This window comes from Macaca thibetana, chromosome 7 (genome assembly GCF_024542745.1).
Source record: "Macaca thibetana thibetana isolate TM-01 chromosome 7, ASM2454274v1, whole genome shotgun sequence".
In the NCBI taxonomy this organism is placed as follows: Eukaryota; Metazoa; Chordata; class Mammalia; order Primates; family Cercopithecidae; genus Macaca; species Macaca thibetana.
In genome coordinates, this window is record NC_065584.1 from 118939397 (window position 1) to 118954137 (window position 14741).

A 14741-nucleotide genomic window follows, 5' to 3' on the forward strand; every position below is an offset into this window, starting at 1 on the left:
TCTTGCTAAAAGTCGCGGTCATGGTAAAAAAGCTATGGATTTGGAAGGCTTTCTTGGGAATGTCCTAGAATTAAGGTTACAGCCTGCGTTTCATGTTAACTAAACAGGAAACCAGCCTCACCAACATCCTTCTGCCCCATGGCTTGCTCTCAGCTCCTCTTAGTTGGGCCTTGGGCTACCAGACTGTCTGGTTTTAATCCTTGCTCTGCCACCTGTGACCCTGGACTAGTTACCTACCTTCAGTTACCTCATCTACAAGATGCAGATATTAGTAATACCCTCTTTTTAACTTATTAAGAGGATCAAAAGAGTTAATAAAAAGTAACAAATAAAAAGACTTGGTAAGTATAGGCGCAGAAGGGAAAAAAAGGAAAAATAAATCAATAAATGAATAAAGAAATAATGAAAAAGACTAGTGCCTAGCACAGAAAAGTTCATCGGGAATTAATTCTATAACATGAACTCAATTTTGCAAAACTTCAGAGTACATATAACTTTTAACTTACTAGGGTATACAAAGCAATAACAAATTTACAACTGTAGCCATGTTTGCCTACAGTAAATATAACAAAGACTAAACAAGCAGATACTAAATCATTAAGTGATTATCAGTATCTTTAATTTTCTTATACTTCTATATTTTCTATAGATCATCTTTATAACAAGAAGAAAACAAACTAAATGAAAATGAAATGAATTCTCTCAAAAAGAATTAAGACAGGAAGAAGGCTCACAAATATAAAGCATCTCTTCTGGTTTCTTTAAAATTCTTAATAAAAGTACCTTCTTTGCTCCAAGCTGCACTCTGGCTTTGCCTTTGAGTCAGGTGGCATTTCTTTGCACGATGACCGGTTCTATTGAGTAGGCACTGCTTCAGCCCTACAGGAAGAACAAAACGTCTCTAGAACACAGCAGCATTCCTGATTCCCACTTGAGAAGGCCTAACAAGATGGCATGTACCTCAACAGCAGCAGATCAGTGTTAAAAAGTCTAGAGACAACGGGAAAAAGTAAAATTGGAACATTTCCAGAATCTCACAAAAAACAACAAACTGACGTTCTATGTGCCCAACGTGAGCAAATTAGAACTTTAAATAAAGTTCGATGCCAATCCTAGTATAGATTCAGCACCAAGTACAATCTCATTTTACTGGTTGACCTTTTTCATTCTTGGAAGTAGGAGCTAAGAAAATTTAAAAAAAAAAAAAAAAAAAAAAAAACACCAAAACTTCTTTAAGAGAACCTTCTACTTACAACCTAACTTCCCGTAATCGAAACACTCTATTGAGGGTGAAAATTGAATATTATAAGAAAATAATCACCTGTTTTGTGAGAAGTTCCATACATAATGCTCCTCCACCCAATACATACCTTGAAAAGAAAAAAGGAAACAGAAAAAATCATCACAAGAATTATTCCTGCTTGAATAGTTTCTACGTGCCATTACTAAGAAAGTATGCACACAGTAAAGATGAGAAGAGAACATGCAAGCATGAACATACTTGTTAGGGATATAGGACTATGGGCAATTTAAAAATTCTAATGTTTCAACTGTCATGTAATTGCTCTGAAATTCTAGTCAATTGTTTGAAATGGCTCTTAGAACAGAATACTTTGAAATATTTATGATGTCAAAAATGAAGAACTTAGCCATAAATATTCCAAAGCATAGAGGCAGAAGAACCCGTTTCCTTAAATGGCATTTGAGTATTCTTTACAACTGCAACTTTCTCTCCCATCCTGTGATGGCCAAGAGTTTTTCCTCTGACAATGGCACTGACCTTACCCTATTCAATATATGAACATCCGCATTGCTTCATGGTTGGAATTGTTTTTCTCCATTCTGTTGTGAGAATCAAATGGTTCAGACCATGTAGCTCCTCTCTGGGACTCCTCAAGTCCTTTCTAGGTCTGAAGACTATTCTCTGAACCAAACACAACTTCTGGGGATGTATCAAATCTCCTAGTAGAAAATTATTAGGGCCGGGCGCGGTGGCTCAAGCCTGTAATCCCAGCACTTTGGGAGGCCGAGACGGGCGGATCACAAGGTCAGGAGATCAAGACCATCCTGGCTAACACGGTGAAACCCCATCTCTAGTAAAAATACAAAAAACTAGCCAGGCGAGGTGGTGGGCGCCTGTAGTCCCAGCTACTCGGGAGGCTGAGGCAGGAGAATGGCGTGAACCCGGGAGGCGGAGCTTGCAGTGAGCTGAGATCGGGCCACTGCACTCCAGCCTGGGCGACACAGCAAGACTCCGTCTCAAAAAAAAAAAAAAAAAAAAAGAAAAAAAAGAAAATTATTTAGATAAAGATATTTTAACCTTTTACCTCCTTCTCAAAATAATTTCATTTCTCCTTTAATGTTATCTTATATTTCAAAATACACAGTAGCATGCCTAAGAGAAAATCAAGGCAATGACAGTTTTAGAATAGAAACTGTGGTAATTTTGAAAACACAAAAGCTAAGACCGCTGATTAGGTCTATGTGGACACCAAGTCCTCCACAACCTGTTCTGTCCTCTGGGGCTTTGCTCACACATTTCCCTTGCCAGACATTCCTTCTGCTTCCCACCCTTCCAAATGCTGTATTTCCCCTCAGAAAACCTGCCAAGAGCACTCCAGCCTGCACATCTTCCATTCCAGCTAACCAAAGGCATCCTTGCATTGACTAAACCAAATTATTTTGCAGAGAAGGCATCTAAAAACTTCTACCATAGACCATTCACTTTCATAATTGTTATCGTGACATTATTCAATAATAAAATGAGGAAAAGAAGTCCTCTTCACTCCTTTATCCTGGAGAATCCAAGCCAGTGTCTTTCCCACTTGCTTTCCCAAAACCCTGGGACCTTTCAAAGTAACAGTTTAATGGAAGGGAAAGAAAATCTAAAAGATAAACTCTCCAAAACATTAAACTCAGGTAAAGAATCATGGGATTAAAAATGTTTATTCTTTGTGTATTTCATTTCTGAAACATAGAAATCTATCTCCCACTCCTTAAATCTGCCTCTGGGCTAAGACAGTATTGTATAGAATGTGCACTCACTGATTTAACAGAATTAGAACATCCAGGCCCTCACTGAGATTTTGCTTTCACAACCACTCAAAGTCTAGTTATTAGCTAATGAGTTAACACCACACTTGATCTTTAATGAGTTAACACCACACTTGATCTTCACATTTTGGAAATTCTGACGGTAGACAGGGACTTGTTTTGGGAAAGGAAGTATACAGTAGACATTGTTACCCATTACCCAGCTACCACTTTTCCTTTAAAGTACCCCACTCTTCCTTTAAGGTTGCAGAGTCTCAGAAAGCGGGAAGAAAGGAAGTTTTTGCATTTTCTGGTCAAAACAAAGTACATCTGTACAACCACATAATACCTATGCAAAGGTTTGTTGAAATCTGAACACAAGACAGAAGTAGTTCTAGCACCTCCACCAAAAGTAAGGTCAGTAAACTTTTCTTAACACACAGTGTCAGCAGCAGCGACACTGGAAAGTGGTCGACTCTACTACTGTATTAAATTACCTTCATTTTGTCAATATGTGTTCCACATTCTTACTGCTCTTTGTCTCCAAAGGGTTCCTGCTGAATATTGAGACAGTTCAAGAACACTAGGAGAAAAAATTCTGTTTTTTTTTTTTTTGAGACTGAGTCTGGCTCTGTCGCCCAGGCTGGAGTGCAGTGGCCGGATCTCAGCTCACTGCAAGCTCCGCCTCCCGGGTTTACGCCATTCTCCTGCCTCAGCCTCCCGAGTAGCTGGGACCACAGGCGCCCGCCACCTCGCCCGGCTAGTTTTTTGTATTTTTTAGTAGAGACGGGGTTTCACCGTGTTAGCCAGGATGGTCTCGATCTCCTGACCTTGTGATCCGCCCGTCTCAGCCTCCCAAAGTGCTGGGATTACAGGCTTGAGCCACCGCGCCCGGCTGAGAAAAAATTCTTAATAATCCAAGTAAGGGTCATCTAAGATAACATGCCACATATACAGACACAGTCATATTTTCAACTATAAAAAAGTTCAGTTGTCAAAGTTGTACAGCAAACACTATTCTAAGCTGAGCCTCTTCAGTCATTTGATTTATAATCACTGTAAAGAAAAGTCAGTCACAAAATGCCATCTTTTGTATGATTCCATTTATATGAAATGTCCAGGACAGGCAAATCTACAGAGAGAGAAATTAGATCACAGGTTGCCAGGATGAAGCATGCGGGAGACAGGTACATGACTACTGATGGGTACGGGGTTTCTTTTTAGGGAGATGAAAATGTTCTGAAATTTGGTAGTGGTAATGGTTACATAAATCTGAATATACTAAAAACCACTGAACTGTACACTTGAAGGGTTAGGCTTATCACATAAAAACTGTATCACAATAAAGCTGTCAGTTTGAAAAATGTTTGGCTATGTGAAGAAATAAAGAAATAGGGTCATAGCTAGAAGATATGGGATATAAAATACATGGAACAAAACTGCTCAATAATCTATCTAGAATCACACAATGCTTAAGTTTTACCCTGACTAAAATAGCAAGCTTTGTGTTTTGTTGATATTTCACATTTTTTACTTCTTCCTAAGTCAGCCAATAATTCCTCCTCCTCACTTAATAGTGGACTACAAAGACCAAGCCATTTTGATTCTGCTGCCAATGGGCTTTCACATTTCATTCCTCCTTCCATCCCCATGACTACCAAACCAATGTAGGTTCTCCTCACTTCACTCTAAGACAACAGCGTTGCCCTCAAATCATCGTCACACTCTTCAAGCTCTGTGAGGGCAATGTGTCTCATATTCTCTTCTGCTGCCACCAGATTTATTCTAAGACAGTTTCTTTACTGTTACTCCCCTGTTTCTCAACCAGTTACATAGATAGATGAATATTCAGGCATAATAGTTGACTTACCAGAAAAAAGAAAAAAAAAAATCTGTCACCAATCCGCAGAACTGTTTGAGTACAAGATATTACGCCAGCACTATTTCCTACAAACCTTCAACATGAATCCTACCCTCCTTGTGTCATAGCTCCAACTAGTCTCCTACACTCTGAATCTCTCATTCTCTTTCCTAGATACCTGATTGTGTTTACCTGTCACCTACATAAATAATTTTCCTTCAACTTCCACCAGCTGACCAAACCCCACTCACATTTCATGGCCCAGCTGGGATCCCACCTACTTCATGAAGACTAACTCTTTGCAGCTTTAAACCTCAGAGAAATTAAGCCCATGCTTAGCTTTTCTTTTTCTTTCTTTTTAGATGGAGTTTAACTTTGTCACCCAGGCTGGAGGGCAGTGGTGCAATCTCGACTCACTGCAACCTCTGCCTCCCGAGTTCAATCGATTCTCCTGCCCCAGCCTCCCAAGTAGCTGGGATTACAGTTACGCACCACCACATCTGGCTAATTTTTTGTATTTTTGATGGAGATGGGGTTTTGCATCTTGGCCAGGCTGGTCTCGAACTCCTGACCTCAAGTGATCCACCCACCTCAGCCTCCCAAAGTGCTGGGATTACAGGCGTGAGCCACCACGCACAGCCAAAGGTTCTATTTCTTAAGTTTGGTGTTGGGCATGTGGACATATGATTTAATGTTTTAAAAAATAAAGAAACCTTCCTGGTGTTTTTGTGTTTTGTTTGTTTGTTTTAGGCCTGTGTGCTTCATTCACTCCCCGATATGAATCCGTAAAGAAGTAACCATTAGCAACTTCAGTCAATATATACCGGATTCATACTTTAGGAAGACAACCCAGTTGACAACCACAACAGTTTCTATGATAACAAAAGTGAGAGACAATACTGACATTAGGGTCATTTCAAGAAAGTTCAATCATAAGATATATCCCCAAGCAAAAATATACACAGAGAGCTAAGTTCGAAGCTTTTGGAAAACTACTACCATCCTTAGAGTAAGTACAGCAAAGTATTGTTTTATGCCTGTTTTTTTCATCAAAATACCTCATATAGCCATAGATTTTAAACCATTACATCCCATCTAGATTCCATATTAGATCATTAACATTTCTTCTAGATTCCACTATTATTTCTTTGCATCCTTTATTTTTAGTATCTTAAAAATACTTTATTAAATATAACACATACATTCAGAAAAGTACATAAAATATACTGTAAGGTATACCTTAACATGTTATCGTAAATTATTTGTCCATGTAACCACCAACCTGGTCCAGAAACATATTCCAACCAGTATCCAAGAAGCCCACAGAAGTCCCTTTCAGGTCACGCCTCCTTACCTCTCGCCTGGATGGACTCCTTACCCCAACCTCTATGGAATCACCTCTTTGTTCTTGATAGTTTTACTGCCCAAGTATGAATCCAGAAATAAGTGTTTCTCAGTTTTCTTTTCATTTTAGTCCCCCTAAGAAGCCTTTTTAGAAGTTTTCTTCCTAATTCTACCCCCATGGCCCTGTGGTGGAATTTCAAAACCACAGACATATTGTATGTTGGTTTATGTTATATGATCCTTTGGAGGGCAGCAGACCATTATAATAGGTAACGTTTTCTTTTACTCTAAGGAGCAATTTTCACTCCACTGTAGGTGACACTGCCTCCACTACAAATGAATGTCCTAACTAACCTTAGCTTTGCTATTTTTGAGCTCTATATAGAGAAAATTATACAAAATAGGTTTTTGGGGTCTGGTCTCTTTTGCTTAACATAGTGTTCAAGGTTCGCCCAGCTGGTCCCACTCAGCTGTAAGCCATTTTATGAACACCACAGTTCTTCATTTTCTTGGAATGCACACTTGGGTTATTTTCTGTTTGGGGCTATTATAAACGATGCTGCTCTGAACATTCCCGTCTCCGGGTGCCTACGTACTCCTTTCTTGTGGAGTGTATATCCACACGATTCCTGAACCATAGTGTATGAGTATCTTCCACTTTACCAAATTGTTTTCCAAAACACTTGTACAAATATACACCCCTATTCGAATAATAGAGTCCTGAAACAATTTTCTTACCTTAAAAGGTAAGTTCGGCAAAATATCTCCCACGCCGTCTTTTTCTTTTAAGATCTGAAGATCACTGTGCAAAGCACTATCAGGGTCAACCCTAAGAATCCCAAAGCAAAAAACAGTTCAAACAAAAAGATAATTTTTTTTCAACTAACTCAAAAATTAACGAATCTGAAAGCTAAAATAGAGCACCTAGGGTAAGTTTCAGAAAGAGAAGATCTTAAACTGCTCTAATTTCCCAGGAAAAAGAGAGGTCACTATAGCTTCCAGTTCCTTTACAATAAATGTACAAAAGAGATCATAATAGCCTAAATCTGATCTAATATGGGGGTTCAGAGTTTGCAGTCATTCTAAAGGAAAACAGTCACATGTATACAATTTTCTCAAGAATTCAAAAGAAGTTTAATATGCTTTCCTAAACTTGTACTATCAGCCAAGGGGTTCAAGGAGAACAATCTGCCATGGACAGAACTATGTGTTCTGACAGAGTGTCTCACTCTGTCACCCAGGCTGGAACATAATGGTGCAATCACAGCTCATTGCAGCCTTGACCTCTCCAAGCTCAAACGATCTTCCTGCCTCAGACTCCCAGCACCCCTAGGAGCTGGGACTATAGGTGTACTCCACGTATATATTTTAAAAGTAATAACATAACTATCTCCACAATAAGAGTTGATTCTGATGCTTTCAAAACTTGGGGAAAAGTCATAAAAATCAACTTGGCAATCATTCTCTGTATAATGAAATGTATTACTCTTATTTACTTTCCAAGCAATATTGCTGAAGCTTGAGCTTTTTGCTAGAAGATAAAAATCATGTAAGAGTTCACTCTATCAGGAAAATATAAAAACAATTCTGATGGAGGTATAAAAACGTTTCTTTAAATCCAAAAAACAAGTAAACTCATCCTATCTTACCCTCTACATCTTTTGGAACTTGATTGTCTTTGAATTTCACAAAATAAAGCTAGTAAACATTTCCATTTTGGTCCACTTTTAAGAAAGGACATTTATAATCTGACAACAGAAAAGAGCAAAAGAACAAGAAGAAGAGCAGGGATTTAGAGATCCTTTCCTGTCGTGTAACTCTGTGATCTGTATATGTCCCTGAGCTCTTTCATACGTCTATCTGAAGCTTGCACTGACCCAGACACTGCAGCCTGAAACACAAAAGCCACTGTTTACCAGGGTCTACTGAGCCAACTAATCTAAAGATTTAAGGTATTTCAACCTGATCTAAAAGATTCCAGTAGCCAGGCGTGGTGGCTCACACCAGTAATCCCAGCACTTTGGGAAGCCGAGGAGGGTGGATCACTTGAGGTCAGGAGTTTGAAACCGGTCTGGCCGACAAGATGAAACCCCATCTCTACCAAAATAATACAAAGGTTAGCTGGGCGTGGTTGCACGTGCCTGTAGTCCCAGCTACTCTGGAGGCTGACGCAGGAGAATCTCTTGAAACTGGGAGGTAGAGGCAGCAATGAGCTGAGATGGCACCGCTGCACTCTGGCCTGGGCCACAGAGCGAGACTCCGTCTTAAAAGAAAAAAAAGAAAAAGATTGCAATAAACTTGGATCATCACTCAACATTTTAGGAAGTTAAAAAAAAAGTCCAATTAAATGAAGCATTATGAAGTTTCATGAGAATATAAAGCTAGACACGAGTCTGTTCATTTCCTATTTCTTATCATCTGAAAAACTCTAGCCAACATGTTCCGACCACCAGGGAATCCACGATAGCAGAGAATTCAGTATGAGTCTATTCCAAACCCCAGCAATTTTTGAAAATACTAGAAGACACTCAAGGTGACACATTCTAACTAACACAGATTTCCATCCATAAGGCTACAAGCAAGAATATTACACAGATGGTCTAGTTCACACATGGAGACTCTGAGAACCATGTGTGCCTACATGCAACTGGTCTCAGTTTTTCAGTGCGGGGACTTCTCTAAAGAGGAAAACATATCGATATCTTATCCTAAGACTAAATAGAAATGGAACTACTTTTTGGTCATGTGAAACTAAAGGTTTTAAAGACATCACTATACTCTGAAAAAGAAAATAAATCAAGTTTACAAAGGTATTACTTCCTAGCTCTGTAACCATGAGCTCATTTCCTATCTATAAAATATGAGAAGTTTCTCCTCTCTCTAAAATATGAAGAGCACCTATTTCACACAGCGGCTATGAAGACTAAATCAGAAGATATATAAAGTACTTAGCATAGTATCGGTCATGCGAAAGTGTTCAATAATTTACACTTGTTTTGAAGATAACTCAAACTGGGATCGATCACAAGACACGGAAAGTACAGTAACATTAATTCAAATGCTACAAAGTTAGTCTTTTAAATAATCAAGATATGAGAAATTGACTAAATGTCTTTCCTCTATGAGGAATTATTAATTAAATTAATATATAACTAAGACTGAAGTAGGGAGAGTTATTTACCTGGTTTCAACACTTGGCATCTACTTGCCTACCGAAACTGGTCTCCCTGTTTTGGAGACCCTGTGCCCAAGACAAAGTAACTGGTTCTCAGCTTTCGTGGAGTTGGTAAATAGCTCTAATAGAAGACAGGAAGTAGTAAGTGTTCAGATAATCATCTGAGGTTTCCCTACTGTGTTGAGCGCTTCATGTATATACACACATCATTCTCATCTATTTTTCTTTTTTTTTTTTTTTTTTTTTTGAGACGGAGTCTCGCTCTGTCACCCAGGCTGGAGTGCGGTGGCGCGATCTCGGCTCACTGCAAGCTCCGCCTCCCGGGTTCACGCCATTCTCCTGCCTCAGCCTCCCGAGTAGCTGGGACTACAGGCGCCCACAACCGCGCCCAGCTAATTTTTTGTATTTTTAGTAGAGACGGGGTTTCACCGTGGTCTCGATCTCCTGACCTTGTGATCCGCCTGCCTCGGCCTCCCAAAGTGCTGGGATTACAGGCGTGAGCCACCGCGCCCGGCTCTCATCTATTTTTCATAGCCGTCATCCAAAAGGTATGTACTGTCTATCCATATTTTACAGTTGAGCAAAGTGAAACCAAAAAAGGTGTGTTTGTCACCAAACTCAAGGTTCCTTTCATATCCTGCCGCTTCACATAAAAGAGATGTTAAGTGAAAAGAGAAGAATAACTTTTGGTTTGGTCACAGCAGGATGGACCAAAGTCAGTTTCATGAAGGAGAAATAATTTGACTTGTTTTGTAGGAGAGAATGAATGTGAGTATACAGATGCCACAGAAGGAAGGTAAGCAGAGAAAACAGCATAAACAGGCTGGAAAGGGGCATACACAGGGATCAGCAGGTGGTTCCAGGATGTGAAGAGCAGATGAACAGGGTAAAAAGTAGCTATTCATAGATGAGAAAGATAACTTTGGGCAAGAAAACGTATGACTGTGGCTAGGCACGGTGGCTCATGCCTGTAATCCCAGCACTTTGGCAGGCCGAGGTAGGAGGATCGCTTGAACTCAGGTGTTAAAGAGCAGCATGGTCAACACAGTGAGACCTCATCTCTACTAAAAATCGAAAAAAGTAGCCTGGTGTGGTGGCACATGCGTATAGTCCAAGACACTTGGGAGGCTGAGGCAGGAGGATCACTGGAGTCTGAGAGATCAAGGCTACTGTGAACTATGATTGTGCCACCGCACTCTAGCCCAGGCGACAGAGCAAGACCCTGTCTCCAAACCAATAAACAGATGACTGAATCTACCACTAAGGCAGGAATGGAGGAGGAGAGCAGCTGAATTCGGCTGGTTCATGAATTGCCAGGTATCAACTATAATTACTTAACCAAAAAGTCCAGGCTCTAGCTATTTATACACACTTACACATTCAAATGGTCTTGCCTTTCAGTCTTCCTAATTTTCTCTAATATTGCCAAATTTCCTTTTTCAATTCCTTCATCCTCCAACTTTTTCCCACTAATAGGCTCTTCTTTCATCTCACAGTGATCTCAGTCTTCTATATCCTGCAAAAAGAAGAAAAATGTTAGCTTATTCAACCTATTTTTCTTCAGCAGTTTCTTATGCCAAAAGTTAAATTATTCTTGATTCAATGGAGGATAAGAAACAGAATATATCTACCCTATGGGGAGAGAGAAAAAGCCCACACATTCCACTCATGAGGCTCCCACCTTTCATATACTATATTTTATTTAAAAGCTAGACTCTGTGTAAAGCAGATTTAAAAGCTTTACAAAGTCATAACTATTACTAAGTAAGCCATCATTTCTTTATTTACTTCTTTTTGTTTTTTTTTTTAAATAGTGTCTCACTCTGTCACCCAGGCGGGAGTATAGTGGGGTGATCTCTGCTCACTGCAAACTCTGCCTCCCAGGTTCAAGTGATTCTCATGTCTCAGTCTCTCGAGCAGCTGGGATTTCAGACCTACACCACCACGCTCAGCTAATTTGTTTATCTTTTTAGTAGAGCCAGGGTTTCACCATGCTGGCCAGGCTGATCTCAAAGTTCTGACCTTAAGTGATCCGCCCACCTGGTCTCCCAAAGTGCTGGGATTACCGGCATCAGCCACCACGCCCGGCCAAGCCATCTTTTAAATCTCCTCTTAAGAGGAATCTTTGAGACAGTTTAGCAGCAGGTGTCAAGAACCTTAACTGTTCATAGTTTGTCCCAGAAACTCGACTTCTAGAATTGTATTCCAAGAAACTAGTCTAAGATGTAAACACAAATTTAGGCATAAGGATACCTATTTCAAACTTGCAGCCACAAAAATACACATAAAATCTGTATGTGCAAAAATAGCAAAACAGTTAACTCAATTCCATGAACTATTAAGAGGCCACTGAAATACCAACACAGCATAATTTCTCCTGTATCAAAAAACTTTGAAATGAAAAATGGAATACACAAAGGAATAGAAAGAATTTCAATTATGCTGAAATACGCACAGAAAAAGACCAGAAGGACTTATATTGAAATGTTCATTTCAATTAATTTTAGTTGTTATCTCTGGAGACATTTGGTGCTTTCCCTAATTTCAGTTTATGGTTTTATATAGTAAGCATCTATTGACGTTAATAACCAAAAAATGAGTCAGAAAAAGAATTTGATTTCAGGTGCTCAGGAGGTTGAAATAGAGGGCTCCTTTGGGCCCAGGAGTTTGAGGCTGCAGCAAGCTATGATGATGCCACTGCACTCCAGCATGGGTAACAGAGACCCTATCTCAAAAAACAGTAATAATTTAAAAAGAATTTGAACAGTACCCCCCAGAACAACATCTTTATTCACATCATTCTGCACCCTCCCTTCCCATACTATCTGTTCTTACACATACACAAATATATGCAGATTTTTAAAAATCCTTTTTTCAATTAAATTATTTCTCCACTTCAAATGCCAAATACTCTAAAGAAGTAGTTTATACTCATTTTGATTCTTTTTTTTCCCAAGCCGGCTAATTCACTGATTTCTAGAGCAGGTTACTAACTACCTCCACTCAAACTCTGCACATGACTCCATACGTCATGGAGCTCCATTCTCCCTGTGTGCACCTTTCAGCGCTGACCTTCCATCCTACACTTATTTTCCTCACAATGCTCACAAATGCCTTTGACCTGTATTTCCTCCTATACCTTCAACCTCAGTCATGTTCCCATCCACAAAACTTCCCCACCTTAGTATTAATCAGCACATCACAAACAGAATTCAACACATATTTCTAAAGCAATATCCTCAGCACACTATTCCCTGCTCAAGGTCTTCATATCAATAATCACACCAAATAGAAACACACGCCTGTCTCAAATTCAAGACTTTTAACCATCTGCCTTTTCTGGCCAATCTTGCTTTCCATGACTTCAACACATCAACTTTCCTTCTCAAAAGAAAAGCATCCAATGCACCCAAACACACCATGTCCAAGGTTGTTCTGGGCCTGTTCCCATGTTCTTTTAGAAGCTTAGAATATCTGCTTTTCACCTGTCCTCATCTGACATCTCCAACGTCCAGTCTCTTACCTTTCTAGATTTCCCTCAAAGTTGCGGTCCCTTGTTCATTATCTTGTGAGGGGAAAATGAAAGGGTTCATGATCTTTAGTACAATGGCCGCCTGACCCACGGAAAAGGTTTAATGTTTTCATGCAGTTTATTCCACCTCAGCTAAACTGCATAAAAACATTAAAACAAACTCTCATTCTAATTGGACAATTCTAAGAAGTATTTTCCTCCCAGACTCATAAAAGAAGCCTACAGCCAGGCATAGCGGTGCACGCCTCTGGGAGGCCAAGGTGGTGGATCACTAGAGGTCAGAAAGTTCAAGACTAGCCTGGGCAACAGAGCGAGACTCAAACTCTACAAACAAACAAACAAACAAACAAACACACACACATTAGCTGGACGTGGAGCACCCGCCTGTAGTCCCAGCTACTTAGGAGGATTGCTTGAACCGGGGAGTTCAAGGTTGCAGTGAGCCGTGACCATGCTACCGCTCTCCAGCCTGGGTGACAGCGAGACCCTGTCGCAAACAAATGAAAACAAGCCTACAACACTACTTCTTTAGTTCTGAAGCACTGTAAAGTAAATTTTACATTAATAATTTCTAAACCAAGAAAATGAAAACCTAAATTAATTATAAGACCCCAAAGAGAAAATATCTTTTAAAACAATCAAGACCATAACATTCACATACCTTCTATTTGGTCAATGCAGAGACACAGATCTTTTTTCCTAAGTCTGAATTTAAATACAAAGCTTCAGAGCCTGGAAACATCTAAAATTATACCCAGGACTTACAACTGGCCTAGGCTCAATGTTGTTGGAATCTGCTCCAGTAAATTTGCTACCGTTCAAATGTGTTCCCTCCAAAATTCAGGTGTTTCTAATGTGATGATATTAAGAGGTAGGACCTTTAAGAGATCAGGCCAACAGGGCTCCTTCCTCCTTAATGGGATTAAGGCCCTGATGAATGAGGCTTCACACATGGGACTAGCTTGCTCTCCTGCCCTTCTGCCTTCTACCATCTGAGGATGCAACAATGCCCTTAGACACCAACTGTTGGTATTTTCATATTGGACTTCTCAGTCTCCAGAACTGTTAGAAAATAAATGTCTGTTCCTTATAAATCACCCAGTCTCTGGTATTCTGTTATAGCAGCATAAAACAGACCAAAATAAAATTCCTTGATGATTTTTCAACAAGAGACAGTTTCACTACTTCTGGTGAGTAGTCCCTAACATGTTCTCAAATTCTCCTTTTACGCAAACACAACATTTTTTAAACGTAGTAGTTCCTCTTCCTAAAAATAACCAAATGCAGGCTAAGGACTGATTAGTATTAAATATAAATACAACTTTGGTGGTAAAAGTTAAGGACTTTTGTTTTCCACAAAATCAAATCCAAAGAATTCAGATAAAGCTATTTGCTCAAAGGCGTATCATCAGAGGAAAAGCCAGAGTTGAGAAATTATATTGCATTCCAAATACAATGTGCTTTCAATTATTCCACATTAATAGTAGCTTACAAAGGAGATTTATGGAATTACTCAAAAATGACAACATTTATGAAATGTCATTCTTATATAAAATACCTACTTCAGCCATCTCCTCTTCTTCCTCTTCCTCTGAAGTCACTTCCTCTGTTGTCCCATTCTGAAACAGAGAAAGAATCTGCCAGGGTTACACAGGCTGAATACAGGCTAAGTCCATTAGAAGACTGGTGCCATAGCTTTAGGGACAAACTCTCAACCATCTGTCACTGCAGTGCCACTACCAGAGAGCTTATTAACATTAAATGTTTATTTTTAAATCCAACTATGGTTTGACAAA

At 39.5% G+C, this 14741-nt stretch overlaps 1 protein-coding gene across 4 annotated transcripts in view; it reads right to left on the minus strand.

The window, feature by feature from the left end:
• Nucleotides 1-14741, minus strand: part of LOC126958866 (ubiquitin-conjugating enzyme E2 Q2-like) — a 43082-nt gene that overhangs the window by 11332 nt on the left and 17009 nt on the right. The window contains exons 2-7 of one of the 4 annotated variants that reach the window (XR_007727320.1): nt 14508-14564; nt 10790-10929; nt 6977-7067; nt 3531-3590; nt 1322-1370; nt 784-879 (exon numbers count right to left, since the gene is read on the minus strand). Coding sequence is in view for 2 of the 4 variants with exons in the window: in XM_050797584.1 (XP_050653541.1) it covers nt 735-879; nt 1322-1370; nt 6977-7067; nt 10790-10902 (398 nt within the window). In the remaining 2 variants the exon portion in view is untranslated. Of the gene's footprint in view, nt 1-734; nt 880-1321; nt 1371-3530; nt 3591-6976; nt 7068-7652; nt 9535-10789; nt 10930-14507; nt 14565-14741 lie in introns of those variants that run through there. The other 3 variants (XM_050797585.1, XM_050797584.1, XR_007727321.1) reach the window with 3 other exon arrangements.